A 16,230-nucleotide genomic window follows, 5' to 3' on the forward strand; every position below is an offset into this window, starting at 1 on the left:
ACCCGGAAGGTGTTTGATGAAATGCCTGAACCAACTCTCCTAAGCTTTTAACATCCTTTGCCAAAGGGATTTGTTGTTAAAGGTGTTAAGATGGCTAGTAGATTTGAGATTAATGATTACTTAGGTAACATTCAACCAAAGGAATTTGATGCTTGAGTTATCTAGGTAAATGAGCATTCATCTAGGGATAGAGTTTGCTTAGGATTGTGTCTAGGCCTAAGGAAAATATAAATTGGTTAAAAGTTGACACCTTTAGGTTGAATCTTGATCACCCAAGATCAGTTCCCATAGCCCATGAGTTCTCACTTCTTATAAGAAAGAAAGCTTGTGCCTTTATTGCATTTTAGGTAGTAAGTTAGTTTCAAATCATCTCAAAAACTGGTAGTACTTAGATTAAGCATGATCTTGCATTCCCTTTGCATCATAATCACCTAGGATTGGTTCGACAATCTTTTATACTACATTGATTTGATCTTAGACCCTTGAAAAGTCATGTATCACAAGTCGGCAATAGCATTGGCGAAGAATCCAGTCTTCCATGATCGGAGTAAGCACATCGATACTCGTTATCACTACATAAGAGAATGTGTTACCAAGATGGATGTGCAATTGGAGTATGTGAAGACAAATGATCAAGTAGCTGATATCTTCACCAAGCCACTCAAGCGAGAAGACTTCATCAAGATGAGGAGCTTACTCGGAGTAACCAAATCAAGTTTAAGAGGGGGTTTTGAAAACTAAACTTGATTTGGATCAAACATCATTGGGTTAATCATGTGTTGATCCAAAACTTAGCCCAAATTCTAGAAAAATCATCCAACTCCTTAAAATAAAAATCTAGATATTCTTATAGAATTATCTAGAAAATTAGGATAAAATAATCTAGATATTATGTTAGAATTATCTAGATTTAGGATTAAAATATTTGAGATATTTTGTATAATGGAGGCTATAAATACTTCCACTCCCCTTTCATTTTGTATCATCAAGAAGTATCCAAGTTTGTAAGAATCATCTAAGTAATAAGAATCATCTTCTAAATTATAAAAACTTTCTTCTTCACAAAGCTTCTTTCTCTTCAAATACTTAAACACTTTCTTCATCTTTATAAAATTTTCCATTCCAACAGTCCTTTAACTTAAGCAGATTATAGGATTCGGCTCAGAACTTCTTGCAATTAAAAAAAAGCAATATGTATTATTAAATCAATGTCATCTGATAAGTGTGGTTACAGGATAAGAGTAAGTAACTATGGTTTAGTTACCTTATGGGTTAGTTACTTTATCTATATATTAGCTTGGGAGGAGGGTGAGAGAGGTTATCCAGAAATTAGAGAGTTGTTGTAGAGAGAGAGTCTCATGGTTTCTTTCTTTGTATACCATTTCTGATCAATAAGAACTTATTTCATCTTTGATTATCAGTATTGTTATCCAAATCGTAACATGATCATGGTCATGTACAGACAGTAAGCTGGTCTAACTACTGAGAACCTCGGATCCTTGGCTCAACCTACAGGCTACAGCAGGCTACAAATTAACCAGTTAATAATACATGTTAAAAGGTGACAGTCGTACATCTTCCCAAGGTATTGATTTGAGCTTTCGGCTTTGTCAGGTCGCCAATGCACTGCACACTCTTACCAAGTGGGACCCAAACTATATAGAATGGTTTAGAACAACCCAACCACATTAGTGGAACTTAGCACTTCATCAGCACTAGACCAAAATCCACCAAGTAGGAATACCTAACTTTAATTGTATGTTTTGACTATTAGTTGATATGAGCAACAAATAATTGAAGAGTGGAGCCCTGACTCCGACCACATTTGTCTCCATTTCCACAAATCAAATTCTCATGTCCCTTCGAACATGGAGCCAACTCTTACAACTATTTGCCCACCCTAATCGTATTTCTATCAAATCATCATTTATTTGCGCGAAACATTGGTATCCTGCAATAATTATTTACTTCTACGTGGAATAAACACCCAAAACATACATACCAAATGTCATAACCTACAAGTTCTTTGGTCCACTTTAGAAACCTTGAGGTGGAGGAACACTGAGGGTGCCTTTTTTTTTTGAAATTAGGCTATTAGAAATAATGTAATTCAAGATAATAATGTTTCAGTTTAAAGATGATGTAATTCAAAGGTGCAACAAAGCATTTGTTCTAAACTTTTCTAGAATATAATATTAATGTTCCGAAGTCTAGAGCCAACATATAAACCCCACCATGCAAACATGTATACTGTCACGTGTATATAACAGACAATTAGCTTTGTTGTTCAATATTCACATATCAACAAAAGCAGTCCATCGTCAATCTATCCTCAGATTCGAGAATCATATACTAAAAAAAAAACAGTTAAACACTATCGTTCTAATATAAGTTAAAACAGCAGTTTTGACCAAAAGATTGGTGTATGATGGACGTTGAATCGGTGATGTGCGAGTGTTGTGGCTTAACGGAAGATTGTACGCAACACTACATTAGTGAAGTCAAAGCTAACTTCGCCGGAAAATGGCTTTGTGGACTTTGCTCCGAGGTGGTTAACGACGAAGTCAGCCGAGATCTGAAGCAGACGACGTTGGAGGAAGCTCTTAATGCTCACGTGTTGTTTTGTGGCAAGTTTAAAGCTAACCCGGCAGAACTGGTCGCTGCCGGCATGAAACAGATGCTACGTAGGAGGTCTGGTGACATGTTGCCGGCCAAGTCCAAGATGTTCGGAAGATCTAAGTTCTAACACCAAGTCGTTGTGTACACATCTTGTTCTCTCAGTACTTTCTTCTCTTTTAGCGTTGGCTAATGTATAATACAATAAAAAAAATGTTAATCAGTACAGTCAAACAACTATTACCAGTAATCTTTGCAAGAACACAAGCCGTCTTTATAACAGTGAAACCTAGTTCAATACCTCACTATGATCTCCCGTTCATGCACTTTATAGATACCATCGTGAAGAACGTGTGACAATCCTTAGATTCTCCACTATCCTTATAACAACGCTCGAGCCTTTCTTTTCTTCTTCTTTATTCATTAAATCAAAAGAGTGAGAGTGAGCGAGATGCCAAGGTGTTGGCAGCAGGGAAAATAATTTTGCTTTTTCAAATCTAAATAAAAAATTAATTTGAATTTCAAACCCAAACTTTTAACCGTAGCACTAAACCTATCTTGACTAATCCGACGTTAGTCAATCGTTAATTCTAGGTGGAGTTATAGCTCAAAACATCGTCGTTTTATGTAATTACACAAAACGATGTCAGTTTACGTAAAAATATATATTCCATTAGTCACAACAAGGAAGCGAACCAATTCTATGAGACTTCATTATACAGAGGATGGAACCACTCGACCAATATCACTATCTTGTTAGAACATTAAGTTTAAAATATAAAAGGTAGAACCACTGTGAGAGATGATCTTATTTCCGAGAATGACAAAGAGATCTGAAGTGGATACATGGACGAAGGATGTTGGTCTAAGATTGAAGATAACCTGAAGCTCAAGTTATTCTATTTCTAATGAGTTATGGAAAAGGAAAGCTTAGATATCTAGGAGTTATCTAAATGTCAATTTTGTTGTGAATTTAGGATGTTTACTTTCCTATGTATGGAGATGCAAAGGTTTTGCATGACATAAATTGAGAGTGTGTGATTGAGAGCTTTAATTTTTGAGTTATTTTTCTAAGGCAATAAAGAAAAGTGTTATTTATATCTCAGTCTCAAATTCTATATTTTGTATCAGAGCAAACTACGAAACTAAGATCGAGAGTTCTTACTGAAGAAGAACAATGGTGGTCGTTAAAGATGAAATCGAGATAACCTCCAAGGAGGCTGGACCATTCTCTGCAAAATTCCCGATGCTGAATTCCTCAAACTAAAATGTGTGGTCCATGCGAATGAAGATCTCCCTCAAAGTCAACAAAGTCTGGGAGCCTATCGATCCTGGAAGCAAACACGAGGAGGAGAATTACATGGCTATTGCTTTGTTGTTCCAATCCATACCTGAGGCGTTAACTTTGCAGGTGGGCGACCTTGATACAGCTAAAGCAGTCTGTGATGCAATTAAAGCTCAGCACGTTGGAGCAGAGGGAGTTAGAGAAGCACGATTGCAAACATTAATGGCAGAATTCGATAGATTAAAGATGAGGGGAGCTGATACAATCGATTCCTTCGTCGGAAAGCTATCCGAAATCTCAGCAAAATCTGCTTCTGTTGGCGAAATCATGGAAGAACTGAAGCTCATAAACAAGTTTCTGAAGAGTTTGCCGAGAAGGAAGTATATTAATATTGTTGCATCCCTCGAACAAGTTTTAGACCTAAATACAACAAGTTTTGAGGATATTGTTGGCATACTAAAGGCATATGAAGACAGAATATGTGAAAAAGAGGAATAACAACAAGATGATCAAGGGAAACTAATGTATGCCAACACGGATTCCCAGCAGAGAATTACAGTGGTGGTAGAGGAAGAGGACGAGGTGGACGGTATAACTGGAGAGGAAGAGGACGATACAGCTCGTTCCAAAGTCAAAGAGAAGCATACAGACAAGGTCAAGACGAAACCGCGGCACATATTACATGTTTTAGATGCGATAAACTCGGTCGCTACGCATCTGACTGTCCCGATATATTGCTTAAACAACAAGAAACCACTGAGAAGAAAGAAGAAGAGACTCAGGAAGATGACGAATTGATGATGCATGAAGTTGTTTACCTTACCGAACAAAAGGTAAACCCAAACATAATCGAAACAGAGCAAGACATGAATAACTTGTGGTATCTTGATAACGGAGCAAGCAAACAAATGAGTGGAAACCGAACGTTCTTTAAGGAACTTGATGAAGGGATTACAGGAAATGTCCGTTTTGGAGATGATTCACGCATCGACATTCAAAAAAAAGGTTATATCATGTTTATTTTTGAAGGAGGCGAGAAGAAGATATTGAACAATGTATACTATATCCCGGGATTAAGAAGCAATATTGTAAGTTCGGGTCAAGCCACAGAGGAAAGTTGCGAAGTGAGGATGAAAGGCAATCTACTGATGCTCTTTGATCGATTAGGAAAATTAATGATTCAAACCATAAGAGCCAAGAATAGACTGTACAAGGTAATCTTGCAGGCCGACAAGATCGAATGTCTACAAATGACGCTTCCCACTGAGTCATCGAGATGGCACGCCCAACTAGGTCACATCAATACGGAAACAATGAAGGCGATGATCAATAAGCAACTAGTCACCAGCATACCCCACATCGCGATAGGTAAAGAGAAGTCTGTATCGTGTTTGAAAGGGAAGCAAACAAGGCAGTCATTCCCACAGTCAACATTATATCGAGCTTCACATCCTCTTGAGTTAGTTCATGGCGATCTTTGCCGGCCCATCACACCTCCTACGCCAGTTGTTATGTATTTGTACTAATCGATGATTACTTTTGGTACATGTGGATAGCATTATTAATGGAGAAGAGTGAAGCACTCAAAAAATTCAAACGGTTTAAATCGCTTGCAGAACAAGAAACAAAGGCGGTGGTGAAAGTGTTTCGAACGGATAGGGGAGGCGAGTTCATGTCAGACTACTTCATTGTTTACTGCGATAAGAACGGAATCAACAGACACTTAACGGCTCCATACTCTCCACAGCATAATGGAGTCATTGAACGACACAATCGTATACTGTTTGAGATGACGAGAAGTATTTTAAAAGACATGAGTGTTCAAAACTTCCTATGGAGGGGGGGGGGGGGGGGGGAAAGCAGTGAGGCATGCCACTTACTTAATAAATAGGATTGGGACGAGATCATTACTCGGGAAGATGCTGTATGAAGCCTTGCGTGAGAAGAAACCAAATCTCCAGCATCTAAGGTTTTTAAATGTGTCTGTTGTGCGAGAACTGAGTCTGCAGGGAGAAAAAAGCTTGATGATCGATCTAGAACTTTGGTACATCTCGGAACTGAGCCCGGCTCTAAACCTTATCGTCTGTTCGACACTTTTAAAAACCGGATAATAGTAAGCCGAGATGTGATCTTTAGCGAAGACAAAGAGTGGAGCTGGAGTAAAGTTGATTTGAAGGAAGACTCTGTCTCTTTCTCATTCGACATAAGAGGTATCGAATACAATGATAAAGCTCGAGCAATGAGCAAGAATGAGATTGATGTTGAAGATATTGATAACGTGGAAGACGTTGATGAGGATGAAGAAGAAGAACAGTCTGAGCCAATGGTAAGAAGATCGACTAGAGTAAGCACGGAGCCAACATATCTTGACGACTATGTTCTTCTCGTAGAAGCCGAATGTGAAAGGCTACTGATGATTATAAATAATGAACTGTGGGATTACAACGAAGCTAAGGAGATGAAAGTATGGTTTGATGCTTGCAAGGAAGAGATATGCTCAATCGAAAAGAACAAAACTTGGATACTAGGCTTTCAAAGATGCTCGAAGGAACCTTCCCACAACACAAGAGATGATAAGGCAGGTCTTCTTCTCGTATGCGTCTATGTAGACGATCTTCTTGTCACTGGTTCGAAGCCGCAGTCAATTGTTTCTTTCAAGCGGGAGATGGCGAGCAAATTTGAGATGAGCGGCCTAGGAAGATTAACATACTACCTAGGTATTGAAGTTCATCAGCATGAAGGAGGAATCACATTGGTGCATGATCGATATGTGCGAAAGATTCTTGAAGAGACTGGTATGAATGCGTGTAATCTTACACATAGTCCTATGGATATGAACGTAGTATTGTAAGTATTGACGAGAGGAAGTATTGTAGGAACATTAGATGTCTTAAGTTACCTGCTACATACACTCCTGGATCTTTCTTTCAGTGTGGGAGTACTCAGTAGATACATGCAGGCACCGAAGGTATCTCATGGAGCAGCCCTAAAGCAAGTGTTACAATATCTGCTTGGAACAACTTCACTAGGCTTCAGTTTTCGCGAGCAACATGGCAAGAATTGGTAGGTTACAGTGACAGTTCGCACAATGTTGATACCAATGATGGTAAAAGTACTACCGACCATATGTTCTATCTTGATGAGAGTCTGATAACGTTGTGTTCGCAAAACCAAGAGATCGTTGCATTGTCATCTTGTGAGGTAGAATTCATGGCTGCTACAGAGGCTGCCAAGCAAGCATTTTGGCTGCATGAGTTACTCAGTGAAGTGATCGGCAAGGCTTGTGAGAAAGTTACAATACGGGTTGATAATAAGTCTACAAATGCACTTACTAAAAAACCTTGTATTTCATGGTCGCAGTAAGCACATACATAAAAGATTTCACTTCATACGAGAGTGCGTAGAGAATGAACAAGTTGAGGTTGAGCACGTGCCCAGAAATGATCAGAGAGACAACATACTAACCAAGTTGCTTGGAAGGATCAAATTTAAAGAGATAAGGAGTCTTATTGGAGTTAAGATGTGAGTGAAAGTGAGTTCAAACTTAAGGGGGAGAATTTTGGACTAAGCTTGAAGATAACTTGAAGCTCAAGTTATTCTATGAGTTATGGAAAAGGAAACTTTAGATATTTAGGAGTTATCTAAATGTCAATTGTCTTGTGAGTTTAGGAAGTTTACTTTCCTATATATGAAGATGCAAAGGTGTTGCATAACATATGAATTGAGAGTGTGTGATTGAGAGCTTTATTTTTTGAGTTCTTTTTCTAAGGCAATAAAGAAAAGTGTTCTTTATATCTCAATCTCAAATTCTATAATGGAGACAGTGAAGCTAACGAGACAAGCAGTAGCGGAGGAAGGAGGAATGAAGTAAATCAGAGAGACGAGGCGGAGAGGAGAGAAAAGGGAAGTTGAAGAAAGAGAGAGACGAAAGATGGCGACGGGGCTCTGAGTGCTGTAGAGAAAATAGAGAAATTAGAGGAGAAATATGTGAACGAGATGGAGCTGACGAGGTGGAATGAAAAGCCGGTGTCGCAGATTACAACGGCAGAGGATTTGGAGGGAAGGTATGATGTGAAGAGATTCAATATATCTCATCTACTAGACATTATTTGCAAAATGATTTTGACACATGTCCTTTCTACAATCATTTTCACTAAATAAATATGTCATGACATACTAGAATTGATGACATGACTTATAGCTAAATATGACATGGACAATTATATTTAATACTTATTTATATTTTTGGTAATAAATTAATTATATCATTAAAGTAAATCTATTCACTTTAAATAACATATAATAATATTTTAAAAATCTCCATATATTTTTTATTTCTATTTTTTTATAATTATACAATTTTATTACTAAAAAGATCTTCAACTGTTTACAATTTTTTAGATTCTTTTATATATCTACAAATTTTTCAAATACTATTTACTTGTACTTCTTGATAATTATAAAACTTTTATATCAAATTTTTTATTAATTTTATACAAGTTGATTTAGTATATTTTATCCAAAAATAGATAAAAATATATCTAAGATTATAAATTTTAAATATATACATATTTATTTTTAAATATAATTTAAAATAAGAAAAAAATTTTATTTTATATTAATTTTATGTTCAATTAAATTAAAATTGGTATTGACATATTGAAAAGAAAATAATAAAATATAAAAGAACAATAATTTTTTTTTTAATATAATTTAAATTTAAAAATTTGTCACTGCACATATTGCAAGAAAACACCTAGTAGACATTATTTGCAAAATGATTTTATACATTTTGCTTATATCTCCTATGTACAATCATTTTCACTAAAAATTGACATGACATAATAAAAATGATGACATGGCTTATGATTAAATGTGACATGAACAATCATATTTTAGTATCATATTCAGATATGAAACTAAACAATATAATAGTAAAAGATAAGAATATGTTACAAATTTCAAAATATTATTTAATTTAATTTTGGGGAAATTTTATGTTTACCACTTTCATGATACTACTTTTCATCTTTACCACCACTAAAGAGACATTTTCAAAAATACATTCTTCATTAAGTGGCAAAAGACTCTTATACCTTTGTTATCTATATATATATATAATAAATCATTATTTAAATAAAAAATAAAAAATAATAAAAAATAATATTTTTTTTATGTTTCTGAATTATAATTTTTCAAATTCGAAATTTTATATAAGCTGTTTTTTTTTGAATTTTTTTCGAATTTTGTTTTTATTTTTTTTTCAAAATTTCTTTTTGAAAATCGAAAAATTATGTTTGATACTATTTTAAAAAAAATATATTTTTTTTTAATTATTGATTTATATATTTATTAGAATCCTAAATTTCACATTCCAAAAACCCCTACCCCACCCCTCAACTCTAAGCCCTAAGTCTAGATTAGTTAACCCTAGGGGTATAAGTGTCTTTAACCTTAGGGGTATAAGTGTCTTTTGCCCTTCATTAAAAGTGAAGGTGAAAGTGATTAGTGTAAACATGAAAAGTGGTACTATGAATGTAGTATTTATGGTAGAGATCTATGAAGCAGATGATGGTGGATAGAGTAAGGTAACGTCCATCCAGTGCCAAGGTCACTGAATGGGTAAGTCACCAATCCCTAAAATGGTAACTATTTCATTGATGAATTTCATAGTAATAGAAATACTTGTCCTACCGTAGAGCTATTTACTCGATTGCAGATATTTCTGGAACACCTCTAATAGAGGGACAAAGAAGCAAGTCCTTCCCTTGTTAAGTTAGAAAGAAAAGTCTTCTCTGAAAAAAGGGGTTGGAATCGACACATTGATTTTTTAACAATTTTTGTTGAACCGTATTACTTACATATTTCTTCTGAATTATATGTATCCGCGGGATTCTCTAACTAGAAAAGTAAATGCTTGAGCTTGAGAAGCCTCTGGCCTTGTAGGTCCGTAAAACTCATAGGAAGAACATGTTCAAAATCACGATCAATTTCTTTTTCAAATCCTGCTGCCGCTGCCCGAGCTCTTACTGTGGTTGCCCGAGACTCGAACCCGGAACTATTCGGGCAATTTCCCTTTAATTTTTTATAATTATACAATTTTTATTACTAAAAATATTTCAAAATTTCTACAATTTTTTTAAAAAAAATTATAAATATTTAATCATAATATCATTATTTTCCTTTATATATATTTACACATTTTAGAAATAATATTTAGCCTTGATTGGTAAAGCATTTTTATCATCCAATCAAAAGTTTTTACATCTCTATTAGGATTCTGCTCTTATTTTTTAAAGTTATTTACATAGTTATGCCATTTTTTATTTGAATTTTTTTAAAAGGGTATTTACCTCAATTTGTTTTTGCTCTTGAATTTCTTTTTTCAAGTTAGCCAGCGTTGGTTCATAACACTCCTTCTAGCTTTGCATATATCTCCTCTGATTGCTTATGCCTCTTGTCACCAATGAGAAATACGTGTGATTTCCCGTTTAAGTCAATCCGGCTAAGAAGTTTCTCCTTGTACACATTCTTTTCCTCTATTACTCGTCTTACCTTCCTTACATCGTCCCATCTCTGTTATCTCGCGTGGATATTGGACATCAACACAAGAGCCCCGTCATGGTCAGGTTCCAGCTCGAGGACATGTTTAGCTGCGAGTTCACCTAACTCGAGCTCTCCATGGACCCTACAAGCTGACACAGTGATCCCAACTATCAACTGTACAGCTTGGAAGTATATTTCAGGACGGTTTGAGTTCGGTTGATTCTGATTGGTTTGGTTCAGTTTTCTGCCACTCCTTTTTAAGCATTGCCTTATCCGATAACCTTGGGCTTGGCCTCAAACTCGGAAAGATCATTAATTTGGAATATGAGTCTGGTTATATGTTGAAGTAGACTAGTTGGTTTAGTTCTGATGATCTGATCATTATGAAAATATAGAAATCAAATCAAAGTAAAACTCAAACTTATTGACAGAATGTGTTCTTCACAAAGGAAAACAGAGAAAATCTAGATTGATTTTTTATTCTCACACAAAGATACAGAAACACAAAAGACGCACTGAAACTGAAACTGAAGATGAAGATTCTCTTTAGGAGAAAACTGAACATCTCTCTTTTATTTTTGGCGTCTCAAATGAAAAGAAATTGAGAAATTTTAAGGTGAGACAATACAAGCCTGGAAGGTCATTGATTCTGCTTCTTTCCTGGTGGCATCGAATAGTACAGTCGACAGGTACCTCTCCCCGAAACTCGGGAACACCGCCTGTAAAATAACAATTCAGTTGAGTTCTTTTAATCTCAGAATCAAGTAACACAACGATGACATACAAAACCCAAAATAACTTACCACAAAAAGCTTCCCAGCATTTTCTGGCCTCTTTGCAAGTTTGATTGCTGCGGCTGCTGCTGCTCCAGATGATATTCCCACCTACAATTTTTAGATACATTTTTTCATTACGAAAATGAGAATATGCAGCAAAGCCGATAAAGTACAAAAAACTGATCCTGGTGAAGTACTTACAAGAAGACCTTCTTTAAGAGCAAGAAGCCTTGCCATGTCGATGGATTCATCACTTGAAACCTGTAGCAATCGTTACAGGATAAGATGGGAGAGAAAGCAAAGTAAGAATTGTAGCTCTCTTACATGATGCAGTACAAGTTTCTGATCAGTAATAATATAAAAATTGGAGACTAGTAGTATTACTTGAACAACTTCATCTATAAGATCAACCTCCAACACACTTGGTATAAAGCCAGCACCAATCCCTTGAATCTTGTGAGGGCCTTGCCATTTTTAAGCAAACATCAAAAGTGTTAGGTAACAAGGAACATGCAAGAGCTATAGTAATAAAACGGACAGGGAATCACCTGGCTTCCCACCGGATAGAATAGCACTTTCAATTGGCTCCACTCCATACAGCTGAAAGAAGAGAAAAGAAAAATAAAGAAGCTTGCAAATACAAATTACTGAAGAAGCCTACTTGTATGAGATAGATGCACACCTTAACGTTAGGGTTCTGTTCCTTGAGATACTTCCCTGCACCTGTGATGGTACCACCAGTACCAATCCCAGAAACAAATCCATCGATTTTTCCATCAGTGCCTTTCCATATCTCAGGTCCAGTAGTCTCATAGTGTATCTGCATTGAACAGCTTCAAAGTTCAAAAACAGAAATAGATTTCACTAAAATAATAAAGCATTTACCTTTGGGTTGGCAGGGTTCTCAAACTGTTGGAGCATGTAACCATTGGGTGTTTTGGCTAAAATCTCTTCGGCCTTTGCGATAGCGCCTTTCATGCCCTTAGCAGGGTCAGTTAAGACCAACTCAACTCCAAAAGCTAAGAGAATGATCCTTCTCTCCACACTCATTGAAGCTGGCATTGTAATGATGAGCTTGTAGCCCTTAGCAGCCGCCGTGAACGCTAACCCAACTCCGGTGTTTCCACTCGTTGGCTCAATCAGCACACTCTAAAAAATAAGAACACTATCAAACACACAATGAACAAAGAAAATTATTGTGGTGGTTTGAAAGAATCAGGACCTCTCCTGGCTTTATCAGACCCTTTTTCTCTGCATCAGAGATCATGCTAAAACCAATCCTGCGTTATAAAAAAAAAAGGAACAAAGTTCTCACAAACACAGAAACTCAGAAAAAAAATTAAAACACAGAAGAGTTTTTGGACAAAAGCAGGAAAACCTGTCTTTGACACTGGAGCAAGGCTCCATCATCTCGAGCTTAGCAGCGACACGACCAACACATCCTTCAGCCACATTGTTCAGATACACCAATGGAGTGTTCCCAATCAACTGTGGAGAGTAAGTAGAATCAAATCATTACATGGAAACAAAAGCCTCACATTTTTTATTTGTTCTAAATGAACAGGTTGAAGAGCTTACTTCGGTAACATCTTTAGCAATACGAGATGCCATGATTCAAGCAAGCAGGCTTCACTGCTTATATTCACAAAGAGAACGTTAAGACCAAAGGGCCATAATAAAACAATCCACAGACAATGATTCCTAATTTAAAGTCTAAAACTTTTCCAAACACACATAATCAAAACATGAATCTCCAGATGTATGAACACAAATCTAAACAAAGAAACCACTAGATTCAACATCGAAATCAGCTGAATACAACCAAACAGAGTCGAAATCAAATAAAATAAAAATAAAAATAAAAATTGGGAAGAGGAAGATGATGAGGATACCTCGTGAGTGAGAAAGAGAATGAAGAAGTTATGGAATAAAATCGATTTTATGGCTTTCTTTTATTCCTTTATATATACAGGTACAGGTAGATGCCACATGCTTTGGATATATTAAAACACGCGGTGGTTGTTAACCATAATTCATTCACGGGTTTCATATAATCTAATCCTGCTGATACCGGTTGAATCCGGTTTAATTTAGTTAATCCTGTTAACACGGGTTTTAATCATCACTAAATTGGTTTAAACAAGATTAATTAAACAGGATTAATCTGGTTGATACGGTTTATCCTTGTTTTAATACAGTTTAATCTGGTAAAACAAGATTTTGACTCGCGCTTAAAGTGCACATTCTTTTTTTTTTAACTATAAACAAAGTTTGATACGAATTAGTATTTTGGGATTTTTGTGCATTATTATGTTACAAAATCGTATTATATTGAAACAATGAATTTTTAAAAAATTATATAATATATAAATTAGTTTATTTGAGATTTCGTATGTACATTTTTATGTAACTCTCTTTAGAAATGTGCATTTTATCTTAATCCAAAAACACGAACCGAAACCAACCCGAAATATAGTTTTGGTTCAGATCCATAGCAAAGTACCTATAGGTTATTTTTAAGACCCGCGGGTTTCGATTCTGGTCCGGATCATATCCAAAACCCGATCGGATACCCAAAGTACTGAGTTTTTTTTATTAATATTATGTATGTTTGGGTATTTCATATATGTTTTGGTATTACAAATATTCTTTTAAGTTTCAGGTTTGGACGGGGCAAGTCTATTACAGGCTGGAAGCTGGATCACCCAAATGGTTGTTGGAGGTTCAAATCGGATCAACCAAAGATATGACCGGTTGGTCGATATGGTCTGAAATCGATTGTAAAACCTGAAACAAATGAAATAGGAATGAGATACGAATGTTATGAAGAATAAACAAAGATAAATAAACAAAGAAAAATGATAGATATGGCGGAATCAAGCTGCTGGATGTGTATCACTCTCAGCTTGATCAAATGATGGATTGAAGTGGATTTGCGGAAGAATGTTTGATTGAATCTCTCAATCTGATGGATGATGGAAACGATGTGATTGACTCTCTCAATCTGTGTACTGAGCTTGTTTGATTTGTACAAACAAACTAGACTCACGAAATCAATAGAACAACAAAGAATCTCTCTTTGAATCCTAAAGACCGATATTTTATACAAAGAACAATCTTTGATAAAAACTGAATAAACTTTTTATTAACTTGGTGATTGAGGGTGTTCTTTACAATGACTATCTAAGAGATTATATAATGCTCTGGAAACTAAGGAGGTGTTATTGGTTTATATATTTTGATTGATTTAGAAATCCATATAGTATTTATAAATCCAAGTAAAATATGCAAATCCGGAGGTTTTCCCTCGGATTTGAGTCTTTGTATTTTTAACTAAGAAATCCAAACAAATCCATTCAAATCCATTATAAAATCAAATATATTAGTAAATCCGTATGATTGAATAACACTTGATTTGATACAGAATTTATGAATCATTAAACCAATAACACATGATTTTAATACAGATTTGAAAATCATAGAACCAATAACACTAGATTTAGTTCGGATTTTCAAATCCATTAAAATACAACAACCAATAACCCCTACTAAGTCTAACGTTCATAAGAAGAAAAGAAAGGAAACAAATCAAGCAAACTAACAAAATCGGAAACTAGCCGTTGGAGCCTTTTATGGGATTTTGGCTCCAAATGAGAAACTTGATTCTTCTTGAACCTGGATGGTTTAAGAGGATAAAAGAGCTTCCTTGGGATCTTCTTGGGTGCTTGATAGGTACTGATGTCGTGCCTGATCTGAAGAGAAAAGAGCTGTTGGACATTAATGTCGGTTTGCTCCAAATAAGGCAGGTTTGAGTAAATGAGGATCCTCCTGATCCAATGGTTGCTGGTGCATGGTATGAACTTGTAGAACTCTTCTGGATATCTGGATAGACTTTCTGAACGTATAGATTGATCTCCTGGTTGTCAATTTCTGGTTTGAAGCTGATTGAACCGGCTAGCTTCCAATTGAGGTAAGTGCAGAACTGGTTTGGCCAGTTTTGGAGATTGGATCATAACTTCATAATTCCGTGGCCATTTCTCCTGATCTTGGCCTTTATGGAAAGATGATAAACTTCTCTTGACTCCTATGATGGGCTTTGCTTCAGGCCGATTCTTCATTGGGCTTGAATCGTCTTCTAAACTCAGGTACTCGCAGATGGACGGGCTGAGAAACCTCTGACTTGTAAAATTCATAACTTCTTTGTCCATGAATAATTTGGCCCAATTACAATTTTCCTGGATTCATTCTTGAATGTAGAATCCATAAAAATTAGCTCCGTCATTTAATAACTCCTGGTTTGTAAGATATGGCATTTTTAGTGCACGTATGTCCTGGATGGCGCCTTGGCTGGTTGAGTAGGGCTTTGGGTTGACCTCTGGTTCAGTTGCTGATCTGATGGCCGCATCATACCCTCCCTCTTGACAAAGTTTCATCCTCGAAACTGGATAACCTGTACCAAGATAGAGCAAGTCAGGTTTCATTCTCTTTTGAGAGTTTAGACCCTTACCATGATATAATTTCGGTTTGGTGATGCATGATGCATCTGGTGGCTCTTCTTTGGATAGATATGAAAGGATCACGCCTCTTCTATGTTTATGGCCATTGCATCTCTTCTGTATTGGATGGTCCTTCAAATTTGTTGCGGCCACGTTTCTGATCCTCTTTGGAGTTGATCCTCCTAGCAACATAAGATAATCTAGTGGGATTTTTTTGAAGGATATGCAAACAAAGGAAACAAATTCAAAATGGCAATTTTTATGAGATTTTTCGATTATGGAAGAAAAAAAAAAAGAGATGTATCAGATTTTCGACAAATGTTGCAGGCTGGGAATCAGGGTGGACGAGATGGATGATGGAAGCTTGGATGGGTCGACCAAAGAGATGATCGGATGGGCGATATGAATGGAATGCAAGTTGTAAACCTGAAAACAAATGCAAAACAAATGAGATGTGAATTCTACTATAATAAAACAAGATAAATAAAGATAGATTGGATGGAATTAGGCT

At 36.0% G+C, this 16,230-nt stretch overlaps 2 protein-coding genes across 3 annotated transcripts; one reads left to right on the forward strand and one right to left on the reverse strand.

The window, feature by feature from the left end:
• The first annotated feature begins 1,812 nt into the window (after positions 1-1,812).
• On the forward strand, positions 1,813-2,910 carry LOC106418041. Its single transcript, XM_013858723.3, has one exon. It carries the CDS (start codon positions 2,426-2,428, stop codon positions 2,744-2,746), a length of 321 nt encoding a protein of 106 aa, XP_013714177.1. The 5' UTR covers positions 1,813-2,425; the 3' UTR covers positions 2,747-2,910.
• A 7,940-nt stretch (positions 2,911-10,850) lies between these two features.
• LOC106435443 (cysteine synthase-like) lies at positions 10,851-13,234 on the reverse strand. 2 transcript variants are annotated; one of them, XM_013876328.3, is made up of 11 exons: positions 13,116-13,234; positions 12,802-12,855; positions 12,602-12,711; positions 12,446-12,503; positions 12,109-12,372; positions 11,906-12,043; positions 11,772-11,823; positions 11,608-11,687; positions 11,425-11,484; positions 11,251-11,331; positions 10,851-11,166 (listed from the first exon to the last, which is right to left on the reverse strand). In XM_013876328.3, exons 2-11 carry the CDS (start codon positions 12,832-12,834, stop codon positions 11,059-11,061), a joined length of 984 nt encoding a protein of 327 aa, XP_013731782.1. In that variant the 5' UTR covers positions 12,835-12,855; positions 13,116-13,234; the 3' UTR covers positions 10,851-11,058. The 2 variants fall into 2 exon arrangements, with proteins under 2 accessions (XP_013731782.1, XP_013731783.1); XM_013876329.3 differs by having other exon boundaries at positions 12,802-12,858; positions 13,116-13,153.
• Positions 13,235-16,230: the final 2,996 nt, after the last annotated feature.

The sequence above is a fragment of the Brassica napus genome, chromosome C8 (genome assembly GCF_020379485.1).
Source record: "Brassica napus cultivar Da-Ae chromosome C8, Da-Ae, whole genome shotgun sequence".
Taxonomy (NCBI): domain Eukaryota; kingdom Viridiplantae; phylum Streptophyta; class Magnoliopsida; order Brassicales; family Brassicaceae; genus Brassica; species Brassica napus.